Source organism: Quercus lobata, chromosome 4 (genome assembly GCF_001633185.2).
Source record: "Quercus lobata isolate SW786 chromosome 4, ValleyOak3.0 Primary Assembly, whole genome shotgun sequence".
Taxonomy (NCBI): Eukaryota; Viridiplantae; Streptophyta; class Magnoliopsida; order Fagales; family Fagaceae; genus Quercus; species Quercus lobata.
In genome coordinates, this window is record NC_044907.1 from 59,270,322 (window position 1) to 59,286,470 (window position 16,149).

General features: G+C 32.1%; 3 protein-coding genes across 3 annotated transcripts; 1 reads left to right on the plus strand and 2 right to left on the minus strand.

Annotated features, from left to right (window-relative positions):
• Positions 1-1,224: 1,224 nt before the first annotated feature.
• On the minus strand, positions 1,225-2,037 carry LOC115985505. The gene has a single exon (XM_031108444.1). The coding sequence runs from the start codon at positions 2,035-2,037 to the stop codon at positions 1,225-1,227; it is 813 nt and encodes a 270-aa protein (XP_030964304.1).
• Positions 2,038-2,081: 44 nt separating this feature from the next.
• LOC115985506 (zinc finger MYM-type protein 1-like) lies at positions 2,082-3,519 on the minus strand. Its single transcript, XM_031108445.1, has 2 exons — positions 3,070-3,519; positions 2,082-3,017 (listed from the first exon to the last, which is right to left on the minus strand). Exons 1-2 carry the CDS (start codon positions 3,517-3,519, stop codon positions 2,082-2,084), a joined length of 1,386 nt encoding a protein of 461 aa, XP_030964305.1.
• Positions 3,520-15,490: 11,971 nt separating this feature from the next.
• Positions 15,491-15,874, plus strand: LOC115985507. Its single transcript, XM_031108446.1, has 2 exons — positions 15,491-15,680; positions 15,744-15,874. The coding sequence occupies exons 1-2, from the start codon at positions 15,491-15,493 to the stop codon at positions 15,872-15,874; spliced, it is 321 nt and encodes a 106-aa protein (XP_030964306.1).
• The last annotated feature ends 275 nt before the right edge of the window (positions 15,875-16,149 follow it).

The following is a 16,149-nucleotide window of genomic DNA, read 5'->3' on the forward strand; positions in this document are numbered from 1 at the left end:
GTTTCATTATTATGTCTTTTTGTTTTCTTTTTCTTTTATTAATTTTAAGTGGGTTGGTTGATTTTATCTCTTCCTTTTTCATTACTCGATCTATCTCTTTTTGCTTAACATGAAATATTTCCATTAATTCATTTATTATATTTTTCTCAAATTTTAATTTACTTATTTGTTTAACAATTTTATTATGTCTGTCACATTGTTTTTTAGTATGCTCATATTCTTTGCATTTATGACAAATAATATTATTAACATGTCTGTCAGTTTTCTCATTATCTGATAACTCAATAGTATTTAAAACTGCTATGTCCCTTTTTCTGTTTGTCTCTAAAGGTGTGTTTAAAATTTTCATTTTTTTAGTTAATTCTGTCAAGCTATCCGTTTGTGTATATACTATATCTCTTTCAATTAATTTTAGTCTTTCATCAATTTTTTCATTTAAACTATTACACTTTTGTCTTCATTAACTACTTCTACTTTTTCCACTTTTACTTCTACTACGTTATCACTATTTGCTTTTTCTTTTAAATTACCATTATTATTGTTTTTTCTTCCTTTGTTGACTATTTCTCTTTCTTGTCTTATCTTTTCTTCTACTTCTATCTTCCTACGTAGAGATTCTTTAAAAGCACTATTTTTTTTTAGCATATCTTTTCTTATCACTTTCTCTACATCTTCTTTTGTCTTTAGCTTTCCACATAGTTTTTCACTATTTTGTTTTTCAAACATTTCTTTCATCTCTTTTACCATTCCTTTCTTTTTATTATTTCTTTATCTTTAATATTATTAGTATTTTGTCTTTTCTTATCTTCATGTATAATTCCTATAAGACTAGTTTCTCTTTTTAGTTCGTCATTTTCTTTGTCTTTATAAGTTATAGATATAGCTCTATCAGTTACTTTTGAATTTGTTAAACTATTATTATCATTAACTATTAAGCCATCTTTTCTGCTGTCTATCATATTCATTGATATGCCGGTACTTGTCAAATTATTCTTTTGTCTATTATGCCCAAGGACGGAACCAAGATTTGAACTTTGGGGGGGGGGGGCAAAGCTTAAATTTTTTTTATTTTATTTTTTTTATGAAAATAAAAACTAACACCTATTTCATATTCAACAAAATACTACATATAAAATAATTGTTTCTTAAACATTTGATATTATAAAAATGTCGACAAAGTATAACATACAAAATAAGTGTTTTTTAAACATTTCAACACATTTATCAAAATGGAACTCGACGCTCTTTTAAGTCTCGAAAGTCGTCTATAATTGATTCTGTACCAAATTTTGTAGCAATCTCCTTCTCAATGTACAAAATCATAGAGTCCATTAGAAAATCATCTTTCATCTTGTTGCGAAGCCTATTCTTGATAATATTCATGGCTAAAAATGCTCGCTCTGTAGTTGCAGTAGAAACTGGAAGAGTGAGCACAAGTGTAATCAATCTATAAATATATGGGTAAAATAATGATTTTCGGGTTTTTACCAACCATTGGCACAACTCAGAAATACTTGATAGCTTCTTGAAGTCTGGATGCCGAACTACATTGTGCTCATAATGATCAACTTCTACCTTTAAAAGTGTCATTTCTTGATTTGTGAAGTCTTTCGGATAAAACTTGCTTACTAACAACAAAATGTCTATACTTCTAAAGGACTCACGTGCCTCTTTAGGATCAAGAGCTGAACAAAGATTAAGCAATTCCACTTCATGCTTACTAAACCGATGATTTAATTCTTGTAGTATAGAATCTATTGCAGCATAAAAAATATCTACCCGATAATGATGCTCAATTGTGAAGTCATCTTGTTGATAACGAGCTAGACCTCCTCTCTTAACATAACGAGCATTCATATCTGGGACATCTATGTCACATACCTCACAAAATGATTTCACAGTGGTAAGTAAATTATCCCACTCTTCATCTCTGAATTTTTGAATAAGTGCTTTAGTGGATGAAACAAAATTCATCGCATTTAAAATGTCTTGAGGCTGACACTGCAAAGCTTGACAAAGTGCATCAGTGATCTTCATAATTTCTTTCATGAGATGCAAAACAAACACAAATTCAAAAGAAATCATAGCATGATAACATGAGTATGCTGCTTCTCATTGGGAAGTAGTATTTCCTTCCTTGATGATCTCTTAAGTAAAATTTCACATATTGGACTAAATATATTTACCAAGCTAGAAATCGATCTCAAGTGAGAACCCCAACGAGTATCTCCAGCTCGTTGTAATGTGCTAATTTGATTAAGTCCTCTTTCAGTTTCAAGCTCACCAATTTCAACAAAATATGCAATTTGATCAGCATAAGCTTTTTTTAGTTGCTCAGTACGCTTACGTGAAGCACAAACAACATTGACAATAGATGATAATCTATTAAAAAAACTTTGAACAAGAATAACTTCTTTTGATGCTGCCACTAATGCTAATTGCAAACGATGTGCAAAACAATGAATGAAGTAAGCATATGGACAATCATTTGAAACCAAAGCTTTTAATCCATTCCACTCACCTCGCATATTGCTTGCACCATCATATCCTTGCCCTCGAATATCTTGAATATCTAGACTATGATGTGACAAGATAGAATATATTTCATCTTTTAGGGTTAATGTCGTAGTATCGAGGACATGGACCACCCCAAAAAAACGTTCTCGAACAAAACCATCTTTGTCTATAAATCTTATAACAATAGCCATTTGCTCCTTCATTGACTCATCACGAGCTTCATCAACAATTAGGCAAAACTTTGCATCACCAATTTCTTCACGAATTGCCTTCTTCACCTTGTTTGAAAATACATGTAAGATTTCCTTTTGGATTTTTGGTGATTTGTAAGAGGCATTTTTGGGAGCTTTCTCTATCACTTCTGCAACATATTCATTATATGATACCACCAAATCCAATATTTCAAGAAAATTCCCATGATTAATTGAATCAGAACTTTCATCTCGTCCTCTAAAAGCAAGTCCTTGAAATGCAAGCACTTTGACAACATCAATTGAGGCCTTTAACCGCAACCGATTGCTTTCAATTTGATCAGAATTGAATTTCAAGTACCTTTTGTATGTGTTGAGACTGGTTCATCAAATCTGTCATCGCTTTCTCGGAAGCTCTATGAAAAGAGTTAGGTTGTTTCCCCATATGATTCAAAAAGGAAAAATTATTTCCATCATTAACTTTCTTCCAATTCCGAAATCCATCTTTAGTGAATACATGACTCCCAAAATTCCTAGTTGGCTTGTCAAAGAGAAAGCACGGTAGACAAAAAGCAACATCTTTACTAGGTGAATATTCAAGCCATGGACTAAATTCCTTAATTGCAAACCATGAATGTTTAAATTTACGAGAATTCCTTCCAAATTTAGTTTTCTTGTACTCATCTAGTTTAGGTTGGTATGGACCAAGATTAATGTAAGCTCTTCGAATTTCATCCCGTTCATTAGCATCATATTTGCTTACGCATTCCAAGATCACGCACAAAACCTGTACTTTTGTCAATGGTGACATTTGGAACTTCTGTTTGGAGATTTTTAGAAACTGGGACATCAACGGATTCAACGCTAGGGGTTGGCAATCTTGCATCATCAGCTATGACTTTAGAATTATTTAAATTTTTTCTTTTGAAAAAATTTAATATTGTAGTGGACTTACTCATGATCTACAAATTATAAAAATAAAAAAAAATAAAAAAAAGTTCCTCATTATTTCCATATTTCGTAGTTCTATACACCAACTAAAAAAAAAAGGGACTTCTCAACCAAAAAAAAAAAAAATATAAAACTAAAATAATCACAAACAGATAAGTACAAGTTTATATATTACTAATATTAGCCACGACACATAAAGTGATAAAAACAAAGTTCACAAGTTCATATTATCACTCACACACACACACACACACACACACACACACACATATATATATATATAATATTACTATATTAGCCACATCATACAAAGTGACAAAGACAATTTTTGATAAAACTAAAACAATTGACCAAAGACTTGGTCAATTGGTGATTGGTCTCACAAAAAAGTCACTTATGACTTACCAAAGACTAGTCTTCACAGACTCACAAGTGACAAAAAAAGACTACCAAATACTACTCTCACAAATAAGATATTCACTATCACATACTCACATCCTACTGTATCTTGGTCCCACTTTATTTCTTTATAGTTAAAACCAAAAAAAAAAAAGTTACAAACAAAGTTTGAAACTAGTCCTGCGTCCACACAATCAAAAAAGCAAAAAGCCACAAACAAATAAACAATTACACTTTACACAATAGTCAATACTCAAGTCTTAATCCAAAGCCACAAACACCAACTAAGTCTACGGTCCACACATGACAAGACACAACACAGTAAACACACCAGTCCAATAAAAGCCAGTAAGCCACAATTCACAAATACTGAAATATAGTTAACATAGTTCATCAAAAAATGCAAAGGGCAGAGGGCTAACCTGGCAAAGACAAAAAAACAAAAATCTAAACTTGAGAGAGGAGAGAAATTTCTTAGATTTACTGTGTGTGACTGTGATCAAGCATCTGAGGAGGAGCAGCAGCAGCAACAGACCAACAGTCCGGATCTGATCTGAGGAAAAGAACAGCAGCAGCACTTAACAGCAATGATGGAGGAGGCGTTGATGCTTGATGAGGTTAAGTGGAGGAAGAGTGAGGCTAGGGTAAAAATTTGAGAATTGTAATTTAGGTTTTCAGATTTCATTCCATATTTATTTTTTATTTTGTCGGTTATTTATTTTTTATTTTTATGAGAATTTGTCGGTGATTTTTTCAGATTTATTCATACTAGTTTTTTTTTTTTTTTTTTAATTGGGGGGGGGGGGGAGGGGCTATTAGGACAAAATTTTAATATATTAGCTTTTTTTTTTGGTTGGGGGGGAGGGGGGGGTTAGGGCAATGGCCCCCTTGCCTTACTGTAGGTCCGTCCCTGATTATGCCAATCATCTGTCATAGTTTTTGTTAAGGGTGATCTATGATGGGGTTCAAATTCTTTTTCTTTTTCTAAAACTGAATTTAAAGCTTTCATTCTTTCATAGAGGTCCAAAAAACTATCACTTTTCTTTTCAACTTTAGTATATATAATGGATCTATCAATATCTTCTAATTTTCTATTAATTTTGTCCAAAAAACTATTATTGTGTTTATTATTCTGTTAGTTGATTTTATCTCCTGTTAAAGTACTCCAATTATTTGTGTTACTATTATATTTATAATCATTCATATCACTGTCATAATCAGAATCTGTTTCATAATCCATATCACTAGTAGACCAATTATCATCTATATCATCATAGTCCATGTTTCAAATTAGTGTGTGCCTAGCCTAAGTCTAAACAAGCAAACAGATGATGAACTGATAAATGTATTTAATGGTATATGTATATGTATTTAATGGTATATATATGGTTTGCCATGGGTAGTATATGTATGAGTTTTATTTCTTTGTAATTGATAAGTTACTAGGAATTTTATTACCGCATAGCCACTACTTGCTCCTTGTTAGCGTTGGTCAGCATAAAGACTCGTTGGCAAACCATAGTTTCGCATTGGTTAACCCCTTTGTTGTTAGCCGAAGGACAGGCGTGTGTTTGGGTGGTCCCGTAATGGAGTTTCTCGAGGAGGTGGTCCCGATAACAAGGATACCAGTGGTTAGTAATAGTTCCGCTAGTAATTATTAATTGCTTAGAAAGAGAATAAATACATTTATCAGTTCATCATCTGTTTGCTTGTTCACACTTAGGTTAGGCACACACTAAGTTGAAACATGGACTATGATGATATAGATTATGATGAAGGTTATAGCATGAAAGATATAAATTATAATTGGTCAAATAGTGATATGGATTATGAAACAGATTCTGATTCTGACAATGATATGGATGATTATTATAAAAGTAACACAAATAATTGGAATACTTTAACAGGAGATAAAATCAACCGACAGACTAATAAACACAATGATAGTTTTTTAGACAGAATTAATAGAAAATTAGAATCTTTAGAAAATATTGACAGATCCGCTATATATACTAAAGTTGAAAAGAAAAGTGATAGTTTTTTGGACCTCTATGAAAGAATGAAAGCTTTAAATTCACCTTTGAAACAAGAAAGCACATTTGTACCCCATCATATATCATCTTTAATAAAAACTATGACAAATAATCGATATATAGGTAATAATTCAAAAGAAGACATAGATAAGAATTTACAGACGTTAAAAGCAACTGACAAAAGAGTTGACGAAGAAACTGACCAATTAAGGAAAGAGTAACAGGTATAGAAGATAAAATAAAAGATCTCACAAAATAAAGAAGTACTATAGAAAATGACAGACTAAAAGAAATGGTGGAAAAGCAAAACAATAAAGAAGTTTCTAGTTCAGTACAAATTATATGTAAAAAGCTAGACACAAAAAGACAAAAGAGCCTAATAGAGACAAGTAAGAAAGAAAATAGTACTCTTGAACAATCTCTACGTGGGGAGTTAATAGATAATAATAGTTTAACAAGTTCAAAAGTAACTGACAGAGCTACATCTATAACTTATAAAGACAAAGAAAAGGACAAACTAAAGAAAGAAACTAGTCTTATAGGAACTATGCATGAAGAAAAGAAAACAAAAAATATTAATAATATTAAAGATAAAGAAATGATAAGAAAAGGAATGGTAAAAGAAGATGTAGGGAAAGATATAAGAAAAGACATGCTAAAAAAAAAATAGTGCTTTTAAAGAATCTCTACATAGGAAACTTGATACTAAGGATGAGATAGGAAAAGTCAACAAAGGTAGGAAAAACAATAATAATGGTAATTTAAAAGAAAAAGCAAATAGTGATAGTGTAGTAAAAGTAAAAGTGGAAAAAGTGGAAGTAGTTAACAAAAAAGACAAGAAGTGTAATAGTTTAAAGGAGAAAATTGATGAAAGACTGATGGTTTTTAGACCCCTTAAAAACACAATTGAATTACACTTAGTCCAATTTAAACAAATCTAGGTTATCATAATCACAAAGATCATATCAAGCATAGCAGCGGAAAGATAAATAACACAAAGATATGATCACCTAGGAAATCAAACCGGTAAAAACCTGGGGAGGATTTGACCTAGCTATCCTCAAGGTAAACTTGAATTCACTATCTTGAAATAATCGAAGTTCATACAATAAGACTTATAAGCCCCCATGCTCGACTATTTATTGCTACCAACCAGTAGAACTTACTGACACGACCACGTGCAAGTTATGAATCCACGAACTCCTTCTTTCTTGGATTCACCACCAAATACAAGCATACCTGCTTGTGTTTTCTTTAAGCTTCAATGGCAGCAACCGAGTTGATCATCAAGGTGTAGATAAATCTTCTCCTTGAAAACCCTAAGTTTGTGTAAAGAAAAGCTCCTCTAAATCTCACAAGAGATTTACACAAACCGAAATATGAGCAACACTAAAACGTGGCTAGGGTTTGCCTTTTATACTTAGGACAATTTAGAAAACCCTAAAATGTTTTAAACAACTAGGGCTGAGTTGGAAATCTGTAGAAAAAAACATTTTGCCCGAGCTTCGATCAATCGAGCCAGGCCAAAATGTATAATGCTTTCTGCATTAGCTCAATTCCAACTTTACATAAAATTCACAACTTTGAGCAAGACTAAAACACTTCTAAACACATTGTTTTGATCATGGTTTGCCAACAATACACATTAGAGTTCTAAATACATAAAATCCTAAGTCTTTAGAACCTAACAAAGACTAAAATTAATTGAAAGATCTAAGATAGATACCCAAAATGATAGTTTGACAGAATTAACTAAAAAAATAAAAATTTTAAATACACCTTTAGAAATAGACAAAAAAAGAGACATAGCAGTTTTAAATACTACTGAGTTATCAGATAATGAGAAAACTGACAGACATGTTAGTAATACTATTTGTCATAAATGCAAAGGATATGGACATACTAAAAAACAATGTGATAGACATAATAAAATCATTAAACAAACTAGTAAATTAGAATTTGAGAAAGATACAATAAATGAATTAATGGAAATATTTAACGTTAGTCAAAAAGAAATAGATCAAGTAAAGAAAGAGTTAAAATCAACCAACCCACTTAAGATTAATAAAAGGAAAAGAAAACAAAAAGACATAATAATAAAACTGATAGAAAATCTACCAAATCACCATAAAGACAAGAAAGAATATTTATTAAAATTGAAAGACTCTATAGAAATACCTATTGCTTGTATTAGGTGTAGGAAATACGGACACCATGTTATGGATTGCAGAAAGGAAGAAAAAGCCAAGAAAGAAAAAGACAAGAAAGAAAAGGTAAAAATGAAAATAAAACAAGATGGTGTAGAGATAAAACCAGTAGCTCTACAAGACTTAATGACAGAAGCAAAAATGGTAGAAAAGGAAATTAAAGAAATTAAAGAAGAAAATTCCACAGACATAAATGAGCGAAATATTGCAGAAATAATAAACTAAAAAGAATTTTCTAATCCCACAGACAGAAAATTTGATGATAGTGATGATGATGATGACAATAGACAGAATTTCTTATGTTTAATTGACTGAGTAATTTTCAAAAAATGTTATGCAGAAATTACTTTAGTAATTAATAAAGAGTTTTCTTTGACAGATTTTGCTTTAATAGACTCAGGTATTTACATGAATTGTATACAAGAAGGATTAATATCCTTAAAGTATTATGAAAAATCTTCTAAAAGATTAACTCAGGCTAATGGTGAAAACCTCATAATTAATTACATAACACCTAATGATCATATATGCCATGATGGAATATATTTTGAAACAGCCTTTGTTTAGACCTTCCTTCTAAAATTAATTTAGGAACTCCTTTTATGGCTTTATTTTATCCCTTTTTAGTGACAGATGAAGGAATTAAAACTAATGTGTTAGGAAAAAATATATTCTTTAGATTCATTGTAGTCTTGAAAGAAAAACACTTTTCCAAAAAGGTTACTATTTTAACAGATATCAACGAAAGAGGAATCTATAGACCTAAAACAAGTTTGTCACCTTTAAAGACAGAAATATTACTTGTTGATCAATTGACAGAAAATGACAAAAAGAAAGTTAAACAAAACAAAGCGACAGAGACATGTTCTTATTCTCCTATTGCTTTTTTGCATAAGTACCAACATAAAGTCCAATCTACAAAAGAACTTAGTAGAAAAGGCATAAAAGAAGGAAATATGGATACAATCTTTTGTAATCAATATGCATGGACTAATAGTATATGGATTGACAGTATGATAGAAGTTCCAAACAAAATTATAATAAATGACATATGTACACCCTTTAGAGTATCTTTAGACATTCATATAACAAATATTTTAATAAAAGAATCTCTGACAGACTCTCCTTTATTGATCATTACATAAAATATTAATTGTGGTAATTTCTTGAATAATGACAGATTTAATTTTCCAACAGACAAAATTAATTATAACCCCCAGATAGATTTTCCTATTAATAAAAGACTTTACAAAGAAACTTTATTTCACATATTCTCACAAGATAAGATATACAGTAGTACATATATGGATAGAATCATACTAGATTTTAGAAATATTCTGAATCTCACTTACTTTGACAGACTTCATCATGACTACTCTAATACCATTGCTACTCAGCAAGAGCATAAAAGTGTACAAAGAAAAATTTGTTTTATAAATGCTTTTCTTGCTTTTCTTATAAAAAATTTTGAAAAGACTTTACAAAAGTATATAGACAAAAAAGAAGCTTTGCCAGAAAATATTTATTTTCAAGACGTAATCCTTTTCCCAAAACCCATTTGCAGACTACTATGAATAAAAGATCCTCTCAAAAAGACAAGGGCAAGGCACCAGCGGTGCAACCCAGAGGTATTCGAAAACCTTCAGTAATAATTCCGGATATGCATGAAGGCATCTCGATAGAGACAATATCCCTTCAGGATACGTTGCTAGCAGAGGCAATGTATTCATGTGGTGAAAATAGTGTAATTCTGCAAAAAGTGCTCCGCACTAATCTCATGTTTCAGGATGGAGAATTTACAGACCTTCCTCTTCATATTAAAATACTTCTTGATAATTTACAGGCAGCCTTCACCCTCAGACAGAAACCCTTATTCCAAATGACCCCTCAGGCTTTGGAAGTACATCTTGTTAGCACCGGGGCATTTATTGAAGCACTCGGTTGTCAACTCCCTGGCAAGAAGGATGGAGATTCAAGCTCTACAAAGACAGAACTATAGTCTCTGAAAAGCTATTTTATGGGAACAAGCTTTTCAAAGCTCCACCCTAAGATTTAGCAAAAAACAAGACTTGCTATTATAACCTTACCCCCCGAAATCCAACAGAATATATTAACTCATAAAGCTATAACAAGTTCTTATGATAAATGGATGTATCTTTTTAAAGTATTAGTCTCTACAGCATTTATCAGAATAGAAGACATGACAGGTGATATATGGTTATCTCATAAGGCTACATGGTATGAGAGCTTTGGAAATTCAGACAGAGTTTATGAAAGAACAGGAGACAGATATGATCCCTACCCGGGATTACTTAGCAACACAGAGATAGAGGATCCAGTAATCTGTGATCCTTTATGGTTATCTGAAATGATAGAAGCAGGGTTTATTAGCAAATAATTATAACTTCTGCAATTCAGATTAGTTTATTCCCCAAAGTCATCCAAGAAGAAGCAGCATAGATTGGAGGACTTAATTATATGAAGATGGAAATCTAGAGTACTCTTCCAGTTTGGGACACTATTATATGGAAGCTCAACCAACACACATTTTAGTCCTTATCCATGATTGGGGTTGTATCCCTGAATATAACTAGTATACAAGAGATACTTATTTATCACTTGATGATCCAGGTGCTCTGGCTTAAGAATAGTCTAATTTCATGTGTAACAAGATTTATGAAGTACAGAAAGAATTAGACAGAGGTTTCCATTTATATGGCTACACCGACAGGATAGCTATGTATGGTCTAAGACCTTTAGCAAGAAGGCTTATTGGGAAAAGAAGGTTTGTTAAGGATCCCAGATTGATGACAACTAAGGATCATGTTCCTGTTTTCCTTCTTATTTCATACTGTGCTCTATGTAACGATTATGGAGTGCTCCACGAGCATGAGCAGTATGAAGACAACTCTGATCCGCTAGATTATGATAACTACGCAGATACAGATTGACAGACAGAATTCTCTCCTGAACAGACAACGGCAGTAGATCACTATTCACCAGAGACAGATCACTATTCACCAACATGTATGAATAGCTTCTAGACAGAGCTATTACAGTCCAGACAAATACAGACAGATTTTAAGTCACTACTAGCATGCGTTCCTTGACAGAGTCCTAGACAGTACTATTCATGAATAGTAAAATTTTACTATTCAGAATTCTAAAAGATTCTACCGACAGATTAACTTGAATCACTTTACTTAAATCAAGTTACTTTTGAAGACTTTCCATGGTTCACTTTATCTATAAAAGGACAGGCTCTGAAAACAGAAGGGAGGTCCAATCTGAAGGTCCAATCTTAAGGTCCAGTTTACAGGTCACAATTTTAAGGTTCAATTCTCAGGTTCAAAGCTTAGGTCTAAGATAGCTCTCCCTCTCCCTCAGAAAGACTTTTGTAATCTCTCCTCTCTTGTAATCCTGTAACCCTTTCCTTCTAGACAGATATAATCTTGTAATCTACTAATGTGTCCCTTTTTCCCACATTTGAAGCAAGTAATGTCACTTTTCCTACGTCTATCATGTTTCTTTCTTTTGGATTCTTCTTTCCTTTAGACTTAACTTTATAATATCTTCTATTATTGTTCTTGTATCTATCACTTTTGTCATCTTTCTTTTCTTTTCTTCTTTTCCTAGAGGGAGCAATTAATGGATCAAAACCATATTGCTCACAAAAAGTTCCTAGCTCTTTTTTAGCATATCTTTTTTTCTTTTTCTATTTGGTTTTTTAGCCTTAAGTCATTACATAGCCATAGACCTGTTTTATTAATTGAAGATATTATGTCTCCATATGTTAGGCTAGGATAGTCTATAGTTTCGTCATTATTAACTATATTAAGTCTAACTTTCTGAACAAAGAAATAAGGTAAACCAGCAATGAATTTTTCTTTCCAGTAGGACTGTTGACAATAATTCCTACTTAAAACTTTTGAAATAAAAACATCTTTATACCATCTAAAATCTGAAATTTGTGGACATCTTAAATTAATTAAAACATCTGAAGCTCTTTCTTTATATTGATTGGGATCACCAACAAAATGTTTAGTTATAGTAAAAATTAAAGTATTAACTGCATCTTGTGAAGGTTGTCTATCTGTCACTTCCATATGTTTCTCTTTTAACAGTTGTTAATATTCCATTTCTATCATCATTATTTAAATAATGATCCCACCAGCCTTTCAATTGGCTAGTAAAACCAGTGACAATTAAATGAGTTATTTGATGGTCCTATTTTCCATGATTCTTATAAACAATAAAGAGCAAAGTCATTTCATGTAAAAGGTTTATTATTTCATATTCTAACATTCCATCAATATTCCATTCATAAATTAAATCTAGCGAATAAGATGAACTAACATAAGTATGTCTTTCTTCAAATTCTAAATCAGGGGGAGTAGGTTTAGGATACCAATTCTTTCTGGGGTATAAATCTTCAATTCTTCCTTTTTTACGATCTTGCGATGAAGATGCTAAAGTTAATTTATTAATTTGAAATTTATCTGTGAATTGTGGTTCCAAATTATTTATTTTTGTCAAATCTGTCAATTGATTGTCTTCTGATTCTTCATCCTCTGAAGAGTCAGTTCCTCCTGTTGTATTTAATGTTATAATATTCTTATTTTTTAATGGCTCCATATCCTTTAATGATTCTAATTTCATTAAATCTAATTTTTTATTTATTTCATTAAGTAAATTATCAGTTTTCTCTGTCATAGGTTTCTTTAAAGGTGCTCTAAGGCGAGGAGGTATTTCATGAGGGATAAACAAAGGGGTATTAGACGTATTTTCTTTTTTTTATAGAAGTAGAAGGGGGTATTATTCTGTCCTCTATGTCTTGTAGCTTTTGACCAATAGTTTTCAAATAGGTATTGGTGTAATTGTTCTGTTGAATTATACTATCTAGGTTCTTATTATCATCACTTAGACTAGGTCTTTTGATAGGCGTAGCCAATACTTGGACTCCACTATTTTGACTAAATATAATTGATTCAAATGGTCGATAAGTCTGATACACTTTCTCATGATTTTATGTCTTTGTCCATGACAATATTTTTTTCTATTACACATATCTTTTTGTTAGGATAGTCCAAAAAGTCAAAGAAACTAAAGTGTGTCTGTAAGTCTGTCATCATTTCAAAATACTTAGTTCTCAAATTATTTCTTTCTTGTTCATTATATTCTTCAAAAAATTGGTTCTTTCTGTCATTATTTTCGTGTTTTAAGTAATCATATTTTAGTAGCTCTTTATCTAAAACAAATTCTTTAGATAAAATATTAATTTCTCTATCATCTGTAAATCCTAATATATCTGTGTCGGTAGGAGAATCAGGTTGAGGTTGAGGCTGATAAAGAGGTCGGTGAACATTAGGGGTAGGTTGTGTGGTATCTGTCATATAATAAGTTGTTTTTGTCTGGATAGGGGTTTTCATAATGTTTATAGGGGGAAGGTGTACAACTGGAGGAAGATTCTGAGGAGGTAAAGGTCTGGAATCAGAGAAAGGTGTCCTAGAGGAAAAGGAGCTTCGAGGGGTAAACATCATAGGGGTCTTTCTGCCTGTAGAACTACTAGGTCTTATGAGACTATCAGTATGTTTGTCCATCTATATTTTGGGCTATGAAGTCTGGCTCAGTGTTTTCTATATTTAATGTGGGGGCAATGGCCTCAAGTTGCCATCTTTCAGGAAGGGTTATATCTTTCCACTGTATTTGTTGAGGTACCTGTAATCTAGTATTTCAGGTTGAGGCTTGCAGAAGGAGAGTCTGACCTTTAGGGGAAGGATCAACTATGGATTGAGGGTCTAAAGTGGTTTTCATCAGTTTATAATAAATCCTATAAATAATAGCTAAAGGTTCTGAGCCTTCTTTCATGTAATAACCATTTGTTTTTATATTCAAAGTTAAAGCATCCATAATATTTTTGTCAGATAGGCTTAAAGCAAAGCTAGTATAACAATTAAAATATACTGGTCCTTTATGTAAACTTGTTTCCATCATTCCTAGGAGTGAGTCATTAAATCTTAAATGTCTGTCATCTCTTAAACAAAGTAAAACACTTGCATTTAAGGCTTCTCTTGTTAATGGTTTAACAGCTACTTGAACCAAGCCAACATGTAAAAATGCATATTTTTCTCTATGTTTGTTAATTGAGTCTATTGAAAATAACTGAATTGTTTCATATTCATTAAATAAAGAGTAAGTTCTTTCAACAGTCTTTATAGTGTAATCTGTCGAGAAAGATAATTTAGAAAAAGTAGTATGTCTATAGATTTTATTAGTTCTTTCAATTGGTATATTCCATTTATTCCATTCTAGTAAATTTCTGTCTATATCTTGCATGCTATATTCTTCAGAATTAACTATCTTATCACTTTCCATGTTTAGATTAGTGTGTGCCTGACCTAAGTGTGTCCTAGCAATTAATAATTACTAGCGGAACTATTACTAACCACTGGTATCCTTGCTATCGGGACCACCTCCTCGGGAAACTCCATTGCGGGACCACCCAAACAACGCCTGTCCGTCGGCTTAACATCACAGGCTGACCAATGCGAAACTATGGTTTGCCAACGAGTCTTTAGGCTAACCAACACTAACAAGGAGCAAGTAATGGCTATGTAGTAATAAAATTCCTAGTAACTTCTTAATTGCAAAGAAATAAAACTCATACATCTATTTTATTCAAAGACTCGTTGTTAGTTTTCAAGTTTAATCAAAGACAGAAGTTTTATTCAAGTAAGATTTTACTAGTTTCTGTTTTCATATTCCATACTCTGTTTTAATTTATTTTGACTATATCTATTTTGCTATCTTCTTCTTTATCATCTATTTTATCATTGTTTATGCTTCCATATTACTGCTGTGCTCTCTCCTAGGTAGTTAATGGTATCAGAGCAGAAGATATGACAGATGATACATGGCTATCTTATAAAGCTACATGGTATGAAAGTTTTGGAGACGCAGATAGAGTTTATGAAGGACTAGGAGATAGATACAATCCCTATCCGGGATTACTTATCAAAGTAGAGATAGAAGATCCAGTAATTTGTGATCCTTTGTGGTTATCTGAAATGCTAGAAGCAGGGTTTATCAGCAAATTAACCATAACTTCTGTAAATCAGGTAAGAAAGATAATAGCATTTCATGTGGGAAGTCAAAAGAGGCTTATTGGGCTGTCAAGAGTTTCAACATGAAAATGGATGAAAGTGGAGAACATAGGAAGTTGCAACTACAAGAGTTAGAGGAAATTCGCAATGATGCCTATGAGAGTGCAAGGATTTACAAGGAAAAGATGAAGGTTTTTCATGACAAGATAATCTCTAGGAAGGAGTTTAAAGTTGGTCAAAAAGTCCTTCTATACCATTCATGGCTTCGTTTGTTTCTAGGTAAGTTGCGTTCTCGTTGGATTAGACCTTTTGTTGTTACTAATGTTTTTCCCCATGGTGCAGTTGAAATTCAAAATTTAGCAACTTTCAAAGTGTTCAAGGTGAATGGCCATAGACTTAAGCCTTTCTATGAAGGTTTACAAGCAGAGAATGTGGCAAAATTGGACCTTGAGGATCCAATTTTTACTGATTGAAGAAAGAAGCATTGAGTTAAGCCAACGACAATAAACAAAGGCGCTGCTTGGGAGGCAACCCAAGGGGATTTCTTTTTCCTATCTTTTTATTTTCACATTTATATTTTGGTTATTTTTGGCTTTTCTTCGCATTTCACCTTACATTAGGGACAATGTAAGGTTTAAGTGTGGGGGAGGGGATTTAGGTTGTGTTTAAATTTTGTATTTTTGAAAAAAAAAAATTGCTCTTTGTTTTTGTGGTTTTCAAAGATTTTTGGTTGTGTATGTCATGAGCA